This window comes from Phyllobates terribilis, unplaced genomic scaffold, assembly GCF_046119375.1.
Source record: "Phyllobates terribilis strain yellow unplaced genomic scaffold, ASM4611937v1 Scaffold_8__6_contigs__length_399053987, whole genome shotgun sequence".
NCBI lineage: Eukaryota > Metazoa > Chordata > Amphibia > Anura > Dendrobatidae > Phyllobates > Phyllobates terribilis.
The window spans coordinates 355785287-355806945 of NW_027362768.1; the positions used below are offsets into that span (position 1 = coordinate 355785287).

Sequence of the window (21659 nt, forward strand, 5' to 3'; positions counted from 1 at the left end):
TGGGGGGTATTATACACAGAAGGTGGATATTATAACAGGAAGAGGCCCAGGATAGGGGATATTATAACAGGAAGGGGCGCAGGATGGGGAACATTATACCAGGAAGGGGCCTAGAATGAGAGACATTATTATAGGATGGGGCTACGATGGGAAACATCCAAGGCAGGGGCGAACACACGCATCATTATCGGATCTAGAACGCTACAAGGGCCCATACATCTGACCAACATGCGGTTGGGGGCCCAGGTCCAAATTTTGCACATCTACAGGAACATGACATATGGCATAACAGTATGTCATATGTTGGGAAGGGTTTAAGCTACAGCACATTACATAGCCTCTTGCAGCTATATCAATGGAAAAATTAAAAAATGTATGGCTTTTTGAAGAAGGGAAGGAAAAAATGCAAAACAAACAATTATCCGGTCCTGAAGGGATTAAGGAGTTCCCACCCACAGTAAATGTTGTCACTCAGCTTTCTTCTCTTATGGCCCAGTCCGTCTCCCTGTTTTCTGCACCACTCTCGTAGTCATGTATTTTTTCTCCTTATAAACACTAATATATACTTGCTGATTTCTCCCCCCACAGGTGAGAGACCTTCTGCAGGAAACTGTAGAAACTTATGTCCGTTTATTTGACCTGATAGACGTGCAATTTTTACCAGTCTTCAAAATGCAACTTACATTTGATGACGAGAAAATGGATTTCTATCCAAGCTTCCAGGACGTAGAAGAAGTTATACTATTTATATTAACTCCGATCTCCAAGACCCTTCAGGTATCAGGATTTTTTTTCTATGCTGACAACTTACTTTTTATAGTAGGTACATGTGTGGCTCACAGGTAAAAACTGCAGTAAAAAAAATTGGAAATTTGCTGCCACCATTTTGGAATATCACAGCAAAAAAAAATATTGTACCGGCTGATTTACAATTGCTATTGGCTGTCACCTAGTATATGAGCGTCCGCAGCAGTATCCTCCGGTGGGCCCCCATGCAGGGATAGGACAACGAGTATATTGACTCTGTAATACACATTGCAAAAATATATGAGAATTATAAGTAGAAGAGTTGGATAGCATGAACACTTTTACAGGCTTGGACTGGCCAACAGGAGAACTGGAGAATCCTCCGGTGGGCCCCCATGAAGGGATGGCTCTCCACTCCAGTCCCCTATTAAAGTGCACCTGTCAGCAGGAGTGTGTTCAGTAAACCACATACACTGTCAAGAGGGCGACATTACACAGAGTAAAATGATACCTTAGTTGATTAAATTCGTCCTGTGGTTCTTGTGTAATCTTTACTTTCAGTTTGGAAATAATGATACGCTTATGCTCCGGGGCGGCGTGTGGGGGCACTCTATCTGGTGCTCTGCTTACATATTCATGTGTATGCTCTTATGACAGCTCACTGATTGTCCACTGACCTGCCTCCTATTTTACCTAGCCCCGCACTACTAGATGCATTATGTAAAATAGGAGGCAGGTCAGTGAAGGCACAGTGAGCTGTCATAAGAGCATACAGATGAATATGTAAGCAGAGCACCAGATAGAGCGCCCCCCACAGGCCGCCCCGGAGCACAAGCATATCATTATCTCCAGACTGAAAGTAAAGGTTACACAAGAACCACAGGACGGATTTAATCAACTAAGGTATCATTTTAATCAGTGTAGTGGCACCCACTTGACATTGTATGTGTTTTACTGAGCTCAATCCTGCTGACAGGTGCGCTTTAAATGTATAAGTGGTTAAATCTGAATTTTTGGGGTGACAGATGCCCTTTAAGCTCCCATTAGTGGCCACTGAGGATACACAGCATGGCAGCTTTTATTCTATGTCTATGCTGAGGATATGGAGCTTTGTATGGAGTTTTTGATTTATTTATATCATAATAGGTGGCTGTTCAGGGGGTTTATATTAGAGACTTCTGCAGTATTCATGTCACTTTATAGAACGTTCTTCTTTGTCCAGAACATTCAGACGGTGCAGCCGTGGCTTTCTGGTAGTAACACGGTTCAGATCATCGAGGCCAAACTCCCTGATTACATCTTTGATTCTGCTGCGCTGAAGCTGAAGGAGGCCGTCAGCCACAATCTACACCAGCCATTCAGGCATTTCCAAACCTACGGTAAGCGGGACGTGAATCATTAAAGGGATGGTACATATGGTAAGCTGGACGTGAATCATTAAAGGGATGGTACATACGGTAAGCTCGACGTGAGTTATTAAAGGGATGGTACATACGGTAAGCTGGCCGCGAATCATTAAAGGGATGGTACATACGGTAAGCTGGACATAAGTCATTACAGGGATGGTACATAGGGTAAGCAGGATGTGAGTCATTAAAGGGATGGTACATACGGTAAGCAGGATGTGAGTCATTACAGGGATGGTATATACGGTAAGCTCGACTTGAGATATTAAAGGGATGGTACATACGGTAAGCTCGACGTGAGTTATTAAAGGGATGGTACATACTGTAAGCTGGACGTGAATCATAGGGATGGTACATACAGTAAGCAGGACGTGAGTCTATAAAGGGATGGTACATACGGTAAGCTGGCCGCGAATCATTAAAGGCATGGTACATACGGTAAGCTGGACATAAGTCATTACAGGGATGGTACATATGGTAAGCAGGATGTGAGTCATTAAAGGGATGGTACATATGGTAAGCAGGATGTGAGTCATTAAAGGGATGGTACATACGGTAAGCAGGATGTGAGTCATTACAGAGATGGTACATATGGTAAGCTTGACTTGAGATATTAAAGGGATGGTACATATGGTAAGCTCGACGTGAGTTATTAAAGGGATGGTACATACGGTAAGCTCGACATGAGTTATTAAAGGGATGGTACATACTGTAAGCTGGACGTGAATCATTATAGGGATGGTACATACAGTAAGCAGGACGTGAGTCTTTAAAGGGATGGTACATACGGTAAGCTGGCCGCGAATCATTAAAGGCATGGTACATACGGTAAGCTGGACATAAGTCATTACAGGGATGGTACATACGGTAAGCAGGATGTGAGTCATTAAAGGGATGGTACATACGGTAAGCAGGATGTGAGTCATTACAGGGATGGTACATACGGTAAGCAGGATGTGAGTCATTACAGGGATGGTGCATACGGTAAGCTCGACTTGAGATATTAAAGGGATGGTACATACGTAAGCTGGACGTAAATCATTAAAGGGATGGTACATATGGTAAGCTCGACGTGAGTTATTAAAGGGATGGTACATACTGTAAGCTGGACGTGAATCATTATAGGGATGGTACATACAGTAAGCAGGATTTGAGTCATTAAAGGGATGGTACATACGGTAAGCTGGCCGCGAATCATTAAAGGCATGGTACATACTGTAAGCTGGACATGAGTCATTACAGGGATGGTACATAGGGTAAGCAGGATGTGAGTCATTAAAGGGATGGTACATACGGTAAGCAGGATGTGAGTCATTAAAGGGATGGTACATACGGTAAGCAGGATGTGAGTCATTAAAGGGATGGTACATATGGTAAGCTGGACATGAGTCATTACAGGGATGGTACATACGGTAAGCAGGATGTGAGTCATTAAAGGGATGGTACATACGGTAAGCAGGATGTGAGTCATTAAAGGGATGGTACATACGGTAAGCAGGATGTGAGTCATTAAAGGGATGGTACATACGGTAAGCAGGATGTGAGTCATTAAAGGGATGGTACATATGGTAAGCTGGACATTAGTCATTACAGGGATGGTACATACGGTAAGCAGGATGTGAGTCATTAAAGGCATGGTACATATGATAAGCAGGATGTGAGTCATTAAAGGGATGGTACATACGGTAAACTGGACATGAATCATTAAAAGGATGGTACATACTGTAAGCTGGACATGAATCATTAAAGGGATGGTGCATACGGTAAGCTGGACATGAGTCATTACAGGGATGGTACATACGGTAAGCTGGATGTGAGTTATTAAAGGGATGGTACATATGGTAATCTGGATGTGAGTCATTAAAGGGATGGTACATAAGTAAAGCAGGATGTGAGTCATTAAAAGGATGGTACATATGGTAAGCTGGCCGCGAATCATTAAAAGGATAGTACATATGGTAAGCTGGCCGCGAATCATTAAAGGGATGGTACATACGGTAAGCTGGCCGCGAATAATTAAAAGAATGGTACATACAGTAAGCTGGACGTGAATCGTAAGTATTAAAGCGATGGAACATATGGGAAGCTGGACGTGAATCTAGTATTAAAGGGATGGAACAATCACAATCAGAAATCTCCTGCCGGCGCTTGCAGCGTGATCTTCCTGTGGACGCTTTGATCCTGATACCTTTCCAAAAGCCATTGAACTCAGTGTTAGGGGTTCCCAGGGGTGTGATCCTCATCTATCAGACATTATCATGCAGAAATACTATATATCATTGGTCTAACAAGCACTTCAAAGAGGATCTGTCTCTAGATTTCACCATATAAATGTAGATTATCAAATTGATCTCTTAGACCTGATGAAGCCAGAGTACTTGCTTTCAAAAATCCATGTCCGATCAGCTGTATAATCCTCTTTGAAAGTTTTCTCCGCCCGACATTAAGATGAGTCTAGATACAACTATAAATTCTGTGTTATATTATTTGATAGTTGAAAGCTTCAGCTGGCTGGTGGATGGTTCAGCCGCGGAGAAAGTAGAAACTTTCTTATCCGAGGAGCACAGTTTTGATGAATACACAGAGGTACGTATGTCTGATCATAATGTGTTTTTTTTTTACATATTGGACTTTCTTGCTTATTATCTCGAACCGTCATTATGTTAAATTGACTCATCCCTGCACAGCAACACTGGCTTTGATGTTTCTAGTAAAAATCGACTGCTTATGTGCCGTTCATCATATGCAAGTTATCTAGGACTAGTCCAGCGGGACGTCACTTCCCACAAACAAATCCCACCTCAGATGCTGTGATCACACCCAAATCATGGCATCTTAGTCTCACCTGGTGAGGTGGATCTTCTAAGCCTCAGGTCCGGGTGGCCACACGGACCCCAGGCGTTGGTGTGGTAAGCAGGAAGGCACATGAGCAACAAGGAATTGGCACTCAGGAATCTTGGGAGCTGCAGGATGGATGTAGCGTAACCCAGTAGGAATGGAAGAAAGTTAACGCAGAAGGTGGAGCACACCAAACAAAAGTCTAAAAACTCAATCCTAAGACCGAGGTGTGTGTCCTAACTGTCCATAAATAGGATTTAGGAGATTATGTCACTGAGCTACACAGGATAACCTGTAAAACCTGACGTGGAGCACAGCACGGGGCAGCAGACCGAAGTGAAGGAAGCAGAGCTCGGATACCCAAGACAGGTGTATAATACTTAATTTCACATGCCCAATTTACATATGACGGCCGGCACATAAAAAGTTTAGTTTTTTAAGGTAGAAACATTTTTGCCAGATATATACCGTGGATGTCAATGCAGGAATTTGGCATGCCTGAAGAACCTGACAGGTTCACTTTATGGGGACCCCCTTTGGTTCATTTGAAGGGTCCCTTGACAATAAGCTGATCACAGCTGTAGTCGGGTGGACGCAGCAACGAGGACTAAGTTGCAGGAATCATTTTCTTACCATTCCCATTAGAATCAATACTGTCCTAAGTCCTACAGAGCGAGGGGTGCAACGTGTCCGATAATAATTGAGGGTCAAATCAGAAATCTCAAGGGTAAACGAGACTGATTTATATTTGTATTCCAGTTTATAGAACAATTTCACACCCTGGCCAGAGATATCATGGGACTGCCCACCCGCGCTTACTTCACCATGGTACACCTCGACTGCGATGACTTAAAGCAAGGCCTGGCTGACAAAGCAAAAAGCTTTGCAAATATATTACTAGATAGACTGGTGACAAATCACAGATTGGAGAATGAAGAGTGAGTAAAATCCTGGATTCAAGGAGGTTTCACAATAGAAAAAAATAATCTGTAATGGGCCTCTAGCTGCCATGTGCCGTTCAGGGGCCCTTGGGGTCGAGGTCAAGTGCTACTTCTGCTATGATTTCATACAGTGAGTTATAGATGCTGATGCTACAGTAAAAGTTAAGAATCTGACATTACTTTACTTATGATACTATAAAATATCATCACATTCCAGTATATAATATACAGGTGCATCTCACTAAATTAGAATATCATCAAAAAGTTAATTTATTTCAGTTCTTCAATACAAAAAGTGAAACTCCTATATTATATAGAGTCATTACAGACAGAGGGATTTATTTCACGTGTTTATTTCTGTTAATGTTGATGATTATGGCTTACAGCCAATGAAAACACTAAAGTCATTATCTCAGTAAATTAGAATACTTTATAACAACAGCTTGAAAAATGTTTTTAAAATCTGAAATGTCTGTTCAGTAAATGCCTCAATACTTGGTCGTGGCTCCTTTTGCATCAATTACTGCATCAATGCTGTACGTACGTCCCTGGGTATAATTCGTGTAAAACATAATATATAGGATTATTCCGCTATTTCTTGTGTCCTGGTTAATATGTATTTTTCCATATATAGGTCATGTCATACTAGCTATACTTACCACTCCCCCTCCAGGTTTCAGTGATGAGATCCCCAACATGATCATGTGATTGCTGCAGCCTATCAGTGACGACGGTGGTAACCTGCTACAGCCAGTGATTGGCTACAGAAATCACATGTCCACATAGAGCAGGAAGAACACAAACCGATGGAGGGAACTGTAGTTGTGGAGCATCAGTATCATTTTATAACCTAAGTTTTTGGAAAAAATATAATTGGTGCAACCCCTGTGATTGTAGATGCTAGATACATTAATACAGAGTGAGTTTCATTTTTTTAATTTTAGGAGTGTCAGCGGAGGATGAATTATCTTCTAGACGTTCATTTATTTGTACCTGAAGATATCATCCTGAACTCAACAGTGTTACTGTGGCCAAAAAATATCAACCCAGTGTTTGATGAAAATGACCAGGTATGTGGGCTAATTTCTGAAAATGGGGTCTCGGGTGCCAGCTCCAATGAAGCAGCAGCCCCCTGCAGTGTCCAGGTAATTAAACAGGGGGTGCTCTGGGAGCGTTTTTTGATAACTGTTCCTTTCTAAAAGCTGATTGAAAACGCCAAGCGTAAAGGAGAGGGCGAGCTGCTGGGGAAAAGAGAGAAGCTTATGCTGGAACTGGAGAAACTTTCGCGTCGGATGGAAGAATTTGCAGAGTGCTCTGAGCTGGATATGATGCAGCAGGTATGATAGTCACAGGCTGTGTTATAGTTTTCCCTCTTCTTATTTTCATTACTTTAAGACTCTGTTCATATTTGTACAAATCCTTTTACCCAAAACGCATCATGGTTGTCGTGAACGATAATTTTTTTGTCCAACACAAAAGATCATTTCACCCGACGAACAAGTGTTTGGCCATTCGTCGGTGATTGGCAGCCTATTTATACTGCACAATTATCCTTAAACGAGCGTTCCTGGGAAGTAGTTATAAAATGCTCCCTAACTCCGGTTTGGAGCTGCATTAGGCCTTTTTTATGTTGTTTTTTTGGGGGGGTTCTATCCCTTTTTAAAGGCAAGAATCAAGAATATTGAGACTACAGCCAATAGTGTAACCTGAAGCTTCAATGCAAAATCTCCATTAGGGCCCCCAACTATTGCAGGTCTTTAATAGTAGTGGTCTTCTCATATGAGTCAAAGAGACCTTTTGGACCCCCCTTAGCTCCAGATGCGACTGCAACCCCTGCACGCACTGTAGTTACGCCCTTGACTGCAGCATTATTTTTGCTATACAAAAAAAACCTATGAAAAAAACATAAACCCGACTGACCACCATTATCATCCAGAACAGTCTTTATAGAGGCAGTCCCTAGTGCTTGACCAGAAGTGCAGTCAAACAAAGGCAGGTCAGTGGCAGTCGTCACACCTGAGCACTGGCGTATGAAAGCGTCCACTAGGCCTGAAACGCGTTGCGTCCAATAGGCCTGAAACGCATTGCGTCCAATAGGCCTGAAACTATTTGAGTCCAATAGGCCTGAAACGCGTTGTTCCAATAGGCCTGAAACGCGTTGCGTCCAATAGGCCTGAAATGCATTGCGTCCGATAGGCCTGAAACGCTTTGCGTCCAATAGGCCTAAAAATCGTTGCGTCCAATAGACCTGAAAATCGTTGCGTCCAATAGTCCTGAAATACATTGCGTCCAATAGGCCTGAAATGTATTGCGTCCAATAGGTCTGAAACGCGTTGCATCCAATAGGCCTGAAACGATTTGCGTCCAATAGGCCTGAAATACATTGCGTCCAATAGGTCTGAAACGCGTTGCATCCAATAGGCCTGAAACAATTTGCGTCCAATAGGCCTGAAACGCGTTGCGTCCAATAGGCCTGAAACTCATTGCGTCCAATAGGCCTGAAACGCGTTGCGTCCAAAAGGCCTGAAACGATTTGAGTCCAATAGGCCTGAAACGCGTTGTTCCAATAGGCCTGAAACGCGTTGCGTCCAATAGGCCTGAAATGCTTTGCGTCCGATAGGCCTGAAACGCGTTGCGTCCAATAGGCCTAAAAATCGTTGCGTCCAATAGGCCTGAAAATCGTTGCGTCCAATAGGCCTGAAATACATTGCGTCCAATAGGCCTGAAATGTATTGCGTCCAATAGGCCTGAAACGCGTTGCATCCAATAGGCCTGAAACGATTTGCGTCCAATAGGCCTGAAATACATTGCGTCCAATAGGCCTGAAACGTTGCGTCCAATAGGCCTGAAACTATTTGAGTCCAATAGGCCTGAAACGCATTGCGTCCAATAGGCCTGAAACTATTTGAGTCCAATAGGCCTGAAACGCGTTGCGTCCAATAGGCCTGAAACGCATTGCGTCCAATAGGCCTGAAACTCGTTGTTCCAATAGGCCTGAAATGCGTTGCGTCTAACTCATTTTCTTTAATGGAGGCAGTCCGGTTAACTCTTTACTTATCTGTGTTTATTGTGCCTGGTTTCAGTACGTGACAGATGTGAGGACTGTACAGAAGCGAATAGCAGACGCAGAGGAGGCGGTGGCTTATTTTAACAAAGAAGAAGCACTGTATAAATGGGACCTTACAACATACCCTCAGCTGGATTCTTCAAAAGTCAACATCGAACCTTACCAGAAACTTTTTGCACTGATTAACAAATGGCAAAAAACTGAAAAAAAGTATGTGCACCCCATTGGGGAATTCTGAGTTAACTCTTGGCATGCCGTTATTTATTAACACCATATGTGATCTGAAGTGGAGAGTAAATGGCGCATATAAACAAGCTGATGATCATTCCCAATTATCAGCCCGTGTAAATGTGCCAGTGATCACCCGATAAACAAGCAAAACACTAATTCGTCAGGAACGAATCATTTATGGCAGCAAAAATCATCTTTATCTACAGCACTTTGCCCCTTGTAACGTTATAGGGACAAAGTATATCTAATAACCAATCGTTCTGTCCCCATCACTGTTCTTCAGTCCTGGAAATAACCAAGCGCCAAAAGTCTTGCATATATTACAAGGGGATTATGTGTTATTAAAGGGCTGTCCGGCCTTGGGGCACAAGTCTGCAGTCACTCCATGTGACTGCAGACATGTGAATCCTCACAGCATGTGTACTGTGCGCGTTATAAGGATTCTCCAGCATCGGGAGCACAGGCGTGTGACAGCAAGTATGTGATTTGCATACATACGGTCACATCCCAACTAGACATATCCGGCCTTGCTCAATGCAAGCATATTGAGTGGAGCCAGACACGTCTAGTCGGAATGTGGTCAGAAGCATAGGCGGATTATAATGAGGGCAATCCGGGCGACCGCCCGGGGCCCCGAGCCTGCAGGGGGCCCGCGGCTCCAGGCGGGGTGTCTAATGCCGGATTGCCCTCATTATATGTGCGGGCCGCCGCGGCACATAGCAGTAGCAGTGGCGGGAGGGGGGCCCCGGACCGCTCCCTCAGCAGCGGCCGCCGCTACTTCTTCATCGGCCGGGCCAGCACTGCAGCAGTTAACTTCCCTGTGCTGGCCCGGCCGCGTCACTGCTAGGAGACACGGCCCTGTGCGCGGCTGTGTCTCCTAGCTGTGACTTCACGCCGTGCTCCCCGGCCTGCAGTGCTGCACCGGAAAAGAGAGAGAGCAGGCAGGAGGAATGGAGCCGGGGGATGGTGAGTGTGTGTGTGTGGGCAGATGTGTGTGTGTTTGTGGGCAGGTGTGTGTGTGTGGGCAGGTGTGTGTGTGTTTGTGGGCAGGTGTCTGTGTGGGCAGGTGTGTGTGTGTGTGGGCAGGTGTGTGTGTGTATATGTGTGTATGTGTGTGTGTGTGTGTGTGGGCAGGTGTGTGTGTGTGTGTGTGTGGGCAGGTGTGTGTGTGTGTGTGTGGGCAGGTGTGTGTGTGTGTGTGGACAGGTATGTGTGTGTGTGTGGGCAGGTGTGTGTGTGTGTGTGGGCAGGTGTGTGTGTGTGTGTGGGCAGGTGTGTGTGTGTGTGTGGGCAGGTGTGTGTGTGGGCAGGTGTGTGTGTGTGGGCAGGTGTGTGTGTGATGTCTGTCTGTGTGTGTGTGTGTGGGCTGATGTCATTGTGTGATGTCTGTTTGTATGTATTTTTGTGTTTCAAATGTGTTTATGCGTGTCTGTATATGTTTGTGTGTGTGTGTATGACTGTATGCGGCCTCCTGCTGAGTATAGTTGGCGCCGTGCGGCCTCCTGATGTCTCTGGGGGGGGCACCGTGCGGCCTCCCGCTGTGTATAGATGGCTACGTGCGGCCCCCCGCTGTGTATAGATGGCTACGTGCGGTCCCCCGCTGTGTATAGATGGCGCCGTGTGGCCCCCCGCTGTGTATAGATGGCTACGTGCTCCCCCCGCTGTGTATAGATGGCTACGTGCAGCCCCCCGCTGAGTATAGATGTCGCCGTGCGGCCTCCTGCTGTGTATAGATGGCTATGTGCGGGTTCCCGCTGAGTATAGATGGCGCTGCGCGGCCTCCTGCTGTCTCTGGGGGGAGCGCCGTGCGGCATCTATACTCAGCAGGAGGCCGCACATAGCCATCTATACACGTATACTCAGCAGGAGGCCGCACGTAGCCATCTATACGGCGCCATCTATACACAGCGGGAGGCCGCACGGCGCCATCTATACACAGCGGGAGGCCGCACGGCACCATCTATACACAGCGGGAGTCTCAGTGCTTGGCAAGAGCAGTCAATAAATTCTGCTTGACTAATTCTGAGCACCATAAAGTCTGGTTCGCTTCTAACCTACTGTCTTCATTTTCAGCTTGCTGAATTCTATCTCATTTACTGTCATTCGAGACGATGCCTTTGCTGGTCTCTTTCACCTTGAATACCTGTAAGTGCTCCACTTAATGTCAGATTTTTGATTCTGTCCTTCTTCATCTTTTGGCATGTGCAATTGTATGAGCAAGTATTCATATGAATTTATGACCTACTTAAACCTTGGAGGACCTTAAATTTTATTCAATCAAATTTTTTTCCAGTTTAAAACTATGGGACATATATGTGCCTTGGTCCTCAAAGGGTTTTTAAAGGGGCTGCAAACATAAATACGAAAAAAATAATTCAATTAGTGCTTTTTGTGTTCATTTAATTTTTATTTGAAGTCCATTTTTTTTATATACCTTGAAATTAAGCCCTACCCCATGGAATGAAGCCCTACCTACATGACATCTGAGAGCTACATGGATTCCGCTTGTGAGGTGCCTGTCCGTCACTACTATTCAGTTTTAGGGTCCACTCACTAAGCCATATATTCTCTCATGCAAGAGAATAGGGCCAATTATGCTAATGACACTCGGCTCAAACTCTGTCAGAGCTTCAACTGAGTGTGATCCGATTCTCTCGCAGCACAGATATGGAGAAGATGGAGAACTTAATTTCTCCATCTTCTCCATAGTCTCTGTGAGTGTTCATCGGACTGCACTTGGATGACATCCGAGTGCAGTCCAATGTTTTACGTGCACCCATAGACTTGTATGGGTGCACATGGTCCGAATATCGAATGAGATTATTTTCTCATGCCAATAATAGCAGATCTGCACTGTCCCATAGTATAACATAGGGCCGAGTCCTATCCGATAAAACATCACATAGCATTCGGCCGTGTTATACGACAGTGTGAGCGAGCCCTTAGAGTCAAGGAATATTTACATGCAGATGATGATATTACTCTCCAAGTGTATATTTTTTTAGGCGAGTTCATAGTAAATGCTTTGCCTTTTTGACATGAGATCAACTAAAGAACAAGAAAGATTTAGGACCTCCCCTATAGAGAAACGGAAAATAGTTTGGAGGACTTGCATGTCCTTTTTTATTTATTATGAGAAAATCATAAAAGATCCCATTTTTTAACCATGCTGTGACTTTCTGCTGAGGGAGAGGGAGAGAGCTGCCCTATTCAGAGTCTGTAATAAGACCTGCTGACAAAAGTGTTGAAGATACAGTCTAATGTGAATTAACAATGAAAAAAAGTTAATTTCACAAATGGCTTGTATTTTTTTTAATACAAACTTTTTTGTCTTTACAGCTCCTTTAAAGGGAATCTGTCATCAGGTTTTTGCCACCTAATCTGAGAGCAGCATAATGTAGGGTTAGAGCAGGGGTCTCAAACACGCGGCCCGCGGGCACAGACCCCTTGACGATCCCGACCTGGTCCAGGAGGAGCCGCCGACAGCAGCGCTGAATTGCCACACAGAGACTGTTTCCCAGCACTGCATTTCCAATGTCAGCCGCCGGCCAATCAGAGGCCAGCAGCTGATATCTGCGTGTCGGCGCAGCGAGTATGACGTCATTGCCATATGCAGATGTCAGCTGCTGGCCTCTGATTGGCCGGCGGCTGACATTGGAAATGCAGTGCTGGGAAACAGTCTCTGTGCGGCAATTCAGCGCTGCTGTCGGCGGCTCCTCCTGGACCAGGTCGGGATCGTCAAGGGGTCGGACTCTGTGGTGCCTGCGGGCCACATCTGCAGGAAGGCCGCCGAGGGAACGGAGGACAGGTGAGAATCATCTTTTTTTTTTTCTATTTTATGTGTGTGAAGAACAACACAGGGGGCACATAGCCACAAGAGGGGACCTGGATGGGGCACATAGCCACAAGAGGGGACCTGGATGGGGCACATAGCCACAAGAGGGGACCTGGATGGGGCACATAGCCACAAGAGGGGACCTGGATGGGGCACATAGCCACAAGAGGGGACCTGGATGGGGCACATAGCCACAAGAGGGGACCTGGATGGGGCACATAGCCACAAGAGGGGACCTGGATGGGGCACATAGCCAAAAGATGGGGACCTGGATGGGGCACATAGCCAAAAGATGGGGACCTGGATGGGGCACATAGCCAAAAGATGGGGACCTGGATGGGGCACAGAGCCAAAAGATGGGGACCTGGATGGGGCACAGAGCCAAAAGATGGGGACCTGGATGGGGCACATAGCCAAAAGATGGGGACCTGGATGGGGCACATAGCCACAAGATGGGGACCTGGATAGGGCACAGAGCCAAAAGATGGGGACCTGGATGGGGCACAGAGCCAAAAGATGGGGACCTGGATGGGGCACATAGCCACAGGATGGGGACCTGGATGGGGCACATAGCCCCAAGATGGGGACCTGGATGAGGCACATTAGTACAAGATGGGCGCCAGGATGGGGAACGTTGCTACAGGATGGGGACCTGGATGGGGCACATAGCCACAGGATGGGGACCTGGATGGGGCACATTAGTACAAGATGGGGACTTGGATGGGGAACATTACTACAAGATGTTTTCCATTATTACTATATGATGCTAATTGTAAGACAATATTACTGTATGTGGCCAATTGGGGGAAATAAAATTGTATAAAAAATAAAATAAAGCATGAAAAAATATTGGGCACTAAAAATGCTGTTTTATATGTAAACTAAAGTAAACACAAAAAAGTGCACGTTTATTATCGCCACATCCATAACGACCCAAGCCATAAAAAAATATACACGGCAAAAATGTTCAAAAGGTGTATACAAAAAAAATGGTATCACTAAAAATGTCACATTGAACAAAGAATGCGGCCCCCCAAATTCAAATTTTTTTCATGTGCGGCCCATATACCCAGCCGAGTTTGAGACCCCTGGGTTAGAGGCACTGATTCCAGTAATGTGTCACTTACTGGGCTGCTTAGTGTTGTTTTGATAAAATCATTGATTTGTCAGAAGGTAATTATCACTAGATGACTAGTAAGTTCTGTAGGACCCCACCCCCATCACTGATCAGTAGATTTCTGTGTACACTGAGCATGGGCAGAAAGCTGCCAATCAGTGGTGTGGGCGGGGCTATACAGAGCGCAGCATTCAGAGAGCTGCTAGATCTGCAGCAGATAAAACGGTGATTTTCTCAAAATGACAACAAGCAGCTGAAAAAGTGACACATCGCTGGAATCAGGGTATCTGCCCCAATATTGTGCTGCTCTCAGATGAGGCAGCACAATTAATATTGTGCCAAATTAATTTCCTGTGAACTATCACATGATCTATCACAGGGGATCATGTGACATGTCACGTGATAAATCAGGTGGGGGGGGGGGGCCGCGCCTTCTAAACTGCCCGGGGCCCTTGCTACTCTTAATCCACCCCTGGTCAGAAGTATGCAAATCACATACTTATGGTCACATAACAGCCCGTTCCCGGCACCGGAAAATCCTCGCAGTGCGTGCAATGTGAGGATTTACAAGTCTGCAGTTACATAGACTGTAGACTTGTACCCCAAGGCCGGACAATCCCTTCTGCAAAATAGGAGATAAATGTATGATCGGTAGGGGTGCTCTAACCACAGGGTCCTCCAGTAATCCTGAGGACAGAGGTTCCTAAGTCTGCTGTGTGAATGGAGTGATCGTGCGCATGCATAGCCAGCGCTCCATTTGACGCGCCCCCTGGGCCATATTCTTTTAGGGGGAATATCCGGAGCCGGATCAGATGGGGGTTGTAGTCTTCCGAGTGGCTGTGACCCGGTCCGTGCCCAGGGTGTCAAACTGAGTTGTATGTGGCAGTCCTACAGATGTTATAAGTTCTTTATTTGTCGACTACGCCACCCGTTGTGTTGCGGTCACTGTGGCCGCCGCTGCAGCAGGGTCCGCCGAGGCTGGTGGTGTTGGTGCAGCTTGATAGGATAACCCCCAACGGGAGGGGTATAGCCTCAGTGGGATCAGGTGCAGAGGATGGGAGTTGTGGTGATGCAGTGTAGACGGCAATCAGAGACAGAGTCGGGTTATGCAGTTTAGGATGTTTACTCACTGCTGATGTTCTGGTCACTCCAGCTTCGAGTGACCTCCCGAGCCGTGCTGCGTCCACCAGGTTCTGGATCCAACCAACTCCCAAATAAGTCCGGAGCGTGACCCTGAGCTCTACTTCAGTCCTTTCTCTGGCCGTCCCCACTATTGATCCACCCAGGTCCAGCTCCCTCGGGCCTTCTGTTGGGAGACCCTTGGCCTTGGGTTCCCTGACCCTCCTCGTGGTATGCCTTCGTGGTGGATGTGGTGGGTGACCGTGGCAAACGCTGCCCACGGTCTCCGGTCTCTGGCTGGGGAGTGTTTTTACCCCCACCAGCTTGGGTTCCGGTACCCTGATGCCGACTCTTCACCCGGGGATTTAAGTTGGGATCTTGGAGTCCTTTTCTGCTGTTTCCCCCTCTGGGTCTCTCTCTCTTCTCCTCTCTCACTCTGGGTCTCTCTTCTCCTCTGCTCCTGACTTTCTCTCTGCAACTGACCCTGTTCTTAGTTGGTGCCCACCTTATATACACCCTCTATGTGTGAGCTCAGGTGACCAGCACCCAATGAGCTCCTATCTTTACCCAGGCTGCTCCCCCTATCTGCCCCTACACTACTTGGGATGTTCCACCCCCCTCCCACTCCAGCCAGGAACAGACTCGGTCGTACCTGCACATTTCTAAGTGGGAGTACCGTCGGTCTGCTCCTCGGAAATGGGATGTGTGTAGTGCATGCAGCCTACCGAGCTCAGATCCACACTCCATCCTTACCCGGGAGTGGAATATCACACCTCTGGGTTGAGGTGCAATACCCCTGTAGCAGCCGAATCCTCAGGGTGCTACACATTCATGGGAGCAGTCATGCGCATGCATAGCCATCACTCCCATAGATGCACACATGCTTCATTCACAAAGCTGTATCTAGGACCACCGCTTTCAAAACTGCTGGGGGCTGCAGCAGTCAGACTCCCAGTGATCAGACATTTATCAACAACCTTGTGGATAGGTGATTAAACATTATTTATGGGACAACCATAGCCATAGATGTAGAAGAGAAAAAAAGCAGAATAAACAGTAATAGATGAGCTAAAAACATGAAATTTATCAAAATATGTCTTGAAAAATCTCACGCTTCCAGGTGGATCGACGGCGCTTTCCTTGACCTGAACGGAGAAAGCATGGAAGCCGAGGTGGACGAATTCTTCCAAGAGGTCTACAAGATGATGAAACTATTTCAGCAGAAGCAGAAGACGTTAGAAGAGGAGAAGAAAAAGGCGGCTCAACACCGGACACTGTCTGAAGATAAGGATTCGGTGGACGAGGAAAAGAAGGAAAGCCGCATAGTTCTCATGTGTTCTGCCATCACCGAGCAAATCAAGGCTTTTAAGGTAGATGCATCAAATAATGGATATATCAGTAATCTGGGCCAGGTTTGCTGGAGCGCGCTGTTACCTCCCAATCCCAGCCAACTTCAGCACAGTGGTTACTATCGAGACAGCAGCGGTGGTCGGTCTCCTAGGCAACGATCTGTAAACAAAAGAAAAGTGTTAATATCTCAAGAACGGCTGCAAATGTCAAGAAGCAGTAAATTGCCAAAGTGCAGGTTTTTACAATATCTATGAAGATGGGAATAACCCTTTGATTCATTTTTGTAGCCGTAATCCCGGGACACTGATTATGATTGACTCCTTTTTCAGGAATATATCCCTCTGGTGAGCATCCTTTGCAACCCAGGAATCAGAACCCGACATTGGCTCCAGATGTCTGAGATAGTTGGCTCTGAGCTCACTCCGAATTCTGGCAGCAGCCTGAGGAAGGTTCTGGAGCTGAGCTTGGATCCGTACTTACACCAGTGTGAACAGATTAGTGCGGCAGCTAGTAAGGTAAGCATCTCTGGCTAATAAATGTGTATCGGTGGTCGAGAATACTATCCTGTTATTGAAATGAATAACAAACAATGGAAAACCAAAAAAAAACTAAAGGAGAATTGAGTTAAAAGAAAGCCGATAGCTGTCAGGGGAAAGTGCTGGAGCTTTTTACATTTTAGAAAGCTGAACATTTAGTTCCCACAAGGAATAAATTGCTGCAAACTGTTTGTCAGGGACTTTTTCCCATCTCGCTGTTTAATTAAGCATGCATGCTCAGCCGAGCAGGGTGTGAATGTGTATTGGGAGAAATAGCTGTCTACCAAAGGGCAGTTTCGCCAGTGGCTATCTCAAGAGTGTGACAGTTTCTCCAGTGGCTATCTCAAGAGTGTGACAGTTTCACCAGTGGATTTCTCAAGAGTGTGACAGTTTCTCCAGTGGCTATCTCAAGAGTGTGACAGTTTCTCCAGTGGCTATCTCAACAGTGTGACAGTTTCTCCAGTGGCTATCTCAAGAGTGTTACAGTTTTGCCCGTGGCTATCTCACCACTGTGACAGTTTCTCCAGTGGCTATCTCAACAGTGTGACAGTTTCGCCAGTGGCTATCTCAAGAGTGTGACAGTTTTGCCCGTGGATATCTCAAGAGTCTGACAGTTTCACCAGTGGCTTTCTTAAGGGTATAACAGTTTCACCAGTGGCTATCTCAAGGGTATAACAGTTTCACCAGTGGATTTTTTGCCTGTGGCTATCTCAAGAGTGTGATGGTTTCGACAGTGGCTATCTCAAGAGTGTGACAGTTTTGCCAGTGGCTATCTCAAGAGTGTGATGGTTTCGACAGTGGCTATCTGTTACGGATCCGGGTGGTGGAACCTCTGTGCTGCGGTGCAAGGAGGGACCCAGAAGGGCGTAACTAAGTATCAACTCGGACCGACCTAGGTCGTTCGGCGGCTAACGACACTGTGACCAGGGAGGGACCGAGCAGAGGGACCAGGTGCTACTCTGGGGACGACCTTGTAAGAGAGCAGGTAACTCCCACGGGTCAGATGGCAGAGACTGACCGATACTGCAGATGGGCACAGCAGGCAGGCTGACGAGAGGTCCGGGTAGATGAACTGGCAGAGACAGCAGGCGACAGGCAGGAGCCTCTAGGTAGGCTGTCAGGTGGTCACGGCAAGTGACGGGAAGGAGCCTCCGGGTAGGCTGACAGGTGGTCACGGCAAGTGACAGGCAGGAGCCTCTAGGTAGGCTGACAGGTGGTCACGGCAAGTGACGGGCAGGAGCCTCCAGGTAGGCAGACAGGTGGTCACGGCAAGTGACAGGCGGGAGCCTCCAGGTAGGCAGATAGGTGGTCACGGCAAGTGACAGGCGGGAGCCTCTAGGTAGGCTGTCAGGTGGTCACGGCAAGTGATGGGCAGGAGCCTCCAGGTAGGCAGACAGGTGGTCACGGCAAGTGACGGGCAGGAGCCTCCAGGTAGGCTGATAGGTAACAGGCAGGTGCTTCCAGGTAAGCAGGCGGACAAAGCCCATAGACAGACTGGCGGACTGAACGGAAGACAGACTGTCGGGCTGGAGAGTAGTCAGGTTGGCGGACTGGACTGATAGTCAGGCTGGTGGGCAGGACTAGTAGTCAGGCTAGCAGTGGGACCTGAGGGCTGAAGCAGAGGTAAGTACACTGTGCATCAACTATTGCTCGGGCACCTCCATATTGGAGGAGGTGCTTTAAATATGGGAGGACCTCCGGCAATTGGCCAGGGACTCCTTAGGGCGGCGCGCGTGGCCCCTTTAAGAGGGAGGGAGCGCGCTTGTACCCTTAGCACAGTGCCCGGAAGCTGTGCGCGCCGGCAGAAGCAGGAAGAGGAGCACTGGAGGACGCCGGGCGGGGAGCGCGGCGGTGAGAGGGGCGGCGTCTCTGCCTGGCAGGCGGCAGAGATGCCGATGCTACACTATCTCAAGAGTATGACAGTTTCGCCAGTGACTATCTCAAGAGTGTTACAGTTTTGCCACTGTCTATCTCAACAGTGTGACAGTTCCTTCAGTGTCTATCTCAACAGTGTGACAGTTTCGCCAGTAGCTATCTCAAGAGTGTGACAGTTTTGCCAGTGGCTATCTCAAGAGTGTGATGGTTTCGACAGTGGCTATCTCAAGAGTGTGGCAGTGTCGCCAGTGGCTATCTCAAGAGTATCACAGTTTCTCCAGTGGCTCTCTCAAGAGTGTGGCAGTTTCGCCAGTGGCTATCTCAAGAGTGTGACAGTTTTGCCAGTGGCTATCTGAAGAGTGTGGTAGTTTTGCCCGTGGCTATCTCAAGAGTGTGACAGTTTCACCAGTGGCTATCCTAAGGGTATAACAGATTCACCAGTGGCTATCTCAAGGGTATAACAGTTTCACCAGTGGATTTTTTGCCAGGGGCTATCTTAAGAGTGTGACAGTTTCGCCAGTGGCTATCTTAAGAGTGTGACAGTTTAGCCAGTGGCTATCTTAAGAGTGTGACAGTTTCGTCAGTGGCCATCTCGAGTGTGACAGTTTCACCAGTGGCTATCTCAAGGGTATAACAGTTTCACCAGTGGCTATCTCAAGGGTATAACAGTTTCACCAGTGGCTATCTCAAGGGTCTAACAGTTTTACCAGTGGATTTCTCAAGAGTATGACAGTTTCACCAGTGGCTTTCTCAAGAGTGTGACGGTTTTGCAGTGTCTATCTCAAGAGTGTGACGGTTTCGACAATGGCTATCTCAAGAGTGTGGCAGTTTTGCCAGTGGCTATCTGAAGAGTGTAACAGTTTTACCAGTGGCCATCTCGAGTGTGACAGTTTCGCCAGTAGCTATCTCAAGGGTATAACAGTTTCACCTGTGGCTATCTCAAGGGTATAACAGTTTCAACAGTGGCTATCTCAAGGGTATAACAGTTTCGCCAGTGGCCATCTCAAGGGTATAACAGTTTCACCAGTGGCTATCTCAAGAGTGTGACAGTTTTGCCAGTGGCTATCTCAAGAGTGTGATGGTTTTGCCAGTGGCTATCTCAAGGGTATAACAGTTTCACCTGTGGCTATCTCAAGGGTATAACAGATTAACCAGTGGCTATCTCAAGGGTATAACAGATTCACCAGTGGCTATCTCAAGGGTATAACAGTTTCGCCAGTGGCTATATCAAGGGTATAACAAGTTCACCTGTGGCTATCTCAAGGGTATAACAGTTTCACCAGTGGCTATCTCAAGGGTATAACAGATTCACCAGTGGCTATCTCAAGGGTATAACAGTTTCACCAGTGGCTATATCAAGGGTATAACAAGTTCACCTGTGACTATCTCAAGAGTATAACAGTTTCACCAGTGGCTATCTCAAGAGTGTGACAGTTTTGCCAGTGGCTATCTCAAGAGTGTGATGGTTTTGCCAGTGGCTATCTCAAGTGTGTGATGGTTTCGACAGTGGCTTTCTCAAGAGTGTGACGGTTTTGCAGTGTCTATCTCAAGAGTGTGACGGTTTCGACAATGGCTATCTCAAGAGTGTGGCAGTTTTGCCAGTGGCTATCTGAAGAATGTAACAGTTTCACCAGTGGCCATCTCGAGTGTGACAGTTTCGCCAGTAGCTATCTCAAGGGTATAACAGTTTCACCTGTGGCTATCTCAAGGGTATAACAGTTTCACCAGTGGCTATCTCAAGGGTATAACAGTTTCACCAGTGGCTATCTCAAGGGTATAACAAATTCGCCAGTGGCCATCTCAAGGGTATAACAGTTTCACCAGTGGCTATCTCAAGAGTGTGACAGTTTTGCCAGTGGCTATCTCAAGAGTGTGATGGTTTTGCCAGTGGCTATCTCAAGGGTATAACAGTTTCACCTGTGGCTATCTCAAGGGTATAACAGATTCACCAGTGGCTATCTCAAGGGTATAACAGATTCACCAGTGGCTATCTCAAGGGTATAACAGTTTCGCCAGTGGCTATATCAAGGGTATAACAAGTTCACCAGTGGCTATCTCAAGGGTATAACAGTTTCACCAGTGGCTATCTCAAGGGTATAACAGATTCACCAGTGGCTATCTCAAGGGTATAACAGTTTCACCAGTGGCTATATCAAGGGTATAACAAGTTCACCTGTGACTATCTCAAGGGTATAACAGTTTCACCAGTGGCTATCTCAAGAGTGTGACAGTTTTGCCAGTGGCTATCTCAAGAGTGTGATGTTTTGCCAGTGGCTATCTCAAGGGTATAACAGTTTCACCTGTGGCTATCTCAAGGGTATAACAGATTCACCAGTGGCTATCTCAAGGGTATAACAGATTCACCAGTGGCTATCTCAAGGGTATAACAGTTTCGCCAGTGGCTATATCAAGGGTATAACAAGTTCACCAGTGGCTATCTCAAGGGTATAACAGTTTCACCAGTGGCTATCTCAAGGGTATAACAGATTCACCAGTGGCTATCTCAAGGGTATAACAGTTTCACCAGTGGCTATATCAAGGGTATAACAAGTTCACCTGTGACTATCTCAAGGGTATAACAGTTTCACCAGTGGCTA

General features: G+C 46.7%; 2 protein-coding genes across 2 annotated transcripts in view; both read left to right on the forward strand.

Moving 5' to 3' along the window:
• The first annotated feature begins 273 nt into the window (after positions 1-273).
• Positions 274-5933, forward strand: LOC141157768 (dynein axonemal heavy chain 12-like). Its single transcript, XM_073645297.1, has 5 exons — positions 274-291; positions 589-777; positions 1970-2126; positions 4648-4739; positions 5751-5933. The coding sequence occupies exons 1-5, from the start codon at positions 274-276 to the stop codon at positions 5931-5933; spliced, it is 639 nt and encodes a 212-aa protein (XP_073501398.1).
• A 921-nt stretch (positions 5934-6854) lies between these two features.
• LOC141157769 (dynein axonemal heavy chain 12-like) overlaps positions 6855-21659 on the forward strand; it is a 189969-nt gene continuing 175164 nt past the window's right edge. Inside the window, exons 1-5 of the mRNA XM_073645298.1 lie at positions 6855-7002; positions 7135-7269; positions 9016-9209; positions 16422-16626; positions 16981-17166. Of these exons, the coding sequence (XP_073501399.1) occupies positions 6892-7002; positions 7135-7269; positions 9016-9209; positions 16422-16626; positions 16981-17166 (831 nt within the window). The 5' untranslated portion in view covers positions 6855-6891. The remainder of the gene's footprint in view (positions 7003-7134; positions 7270-9015; positions 9210-16421; positions 16627-16980; positions 17167-21659) is intronic.

Bases quoted from the DNA above. Each gene is read 5' to 3' on its own strand.
- LOC141157768 (XM_073645297.1), top strand. The intron at 778-1,969 runs GTATCAGGATTT...TTCTTTGTCCAG, and splicing joins CGATCTCCAAGACCCTTCAG to AACATTCAGACGGTGCAGCC. The intron at 4,740-5,750 runs GTACGTATGTCT...TTTGTATTCCAG, and splicing joins GTTTTGATGAATACACAGAG to TTTATAGAACAATTTCACAC.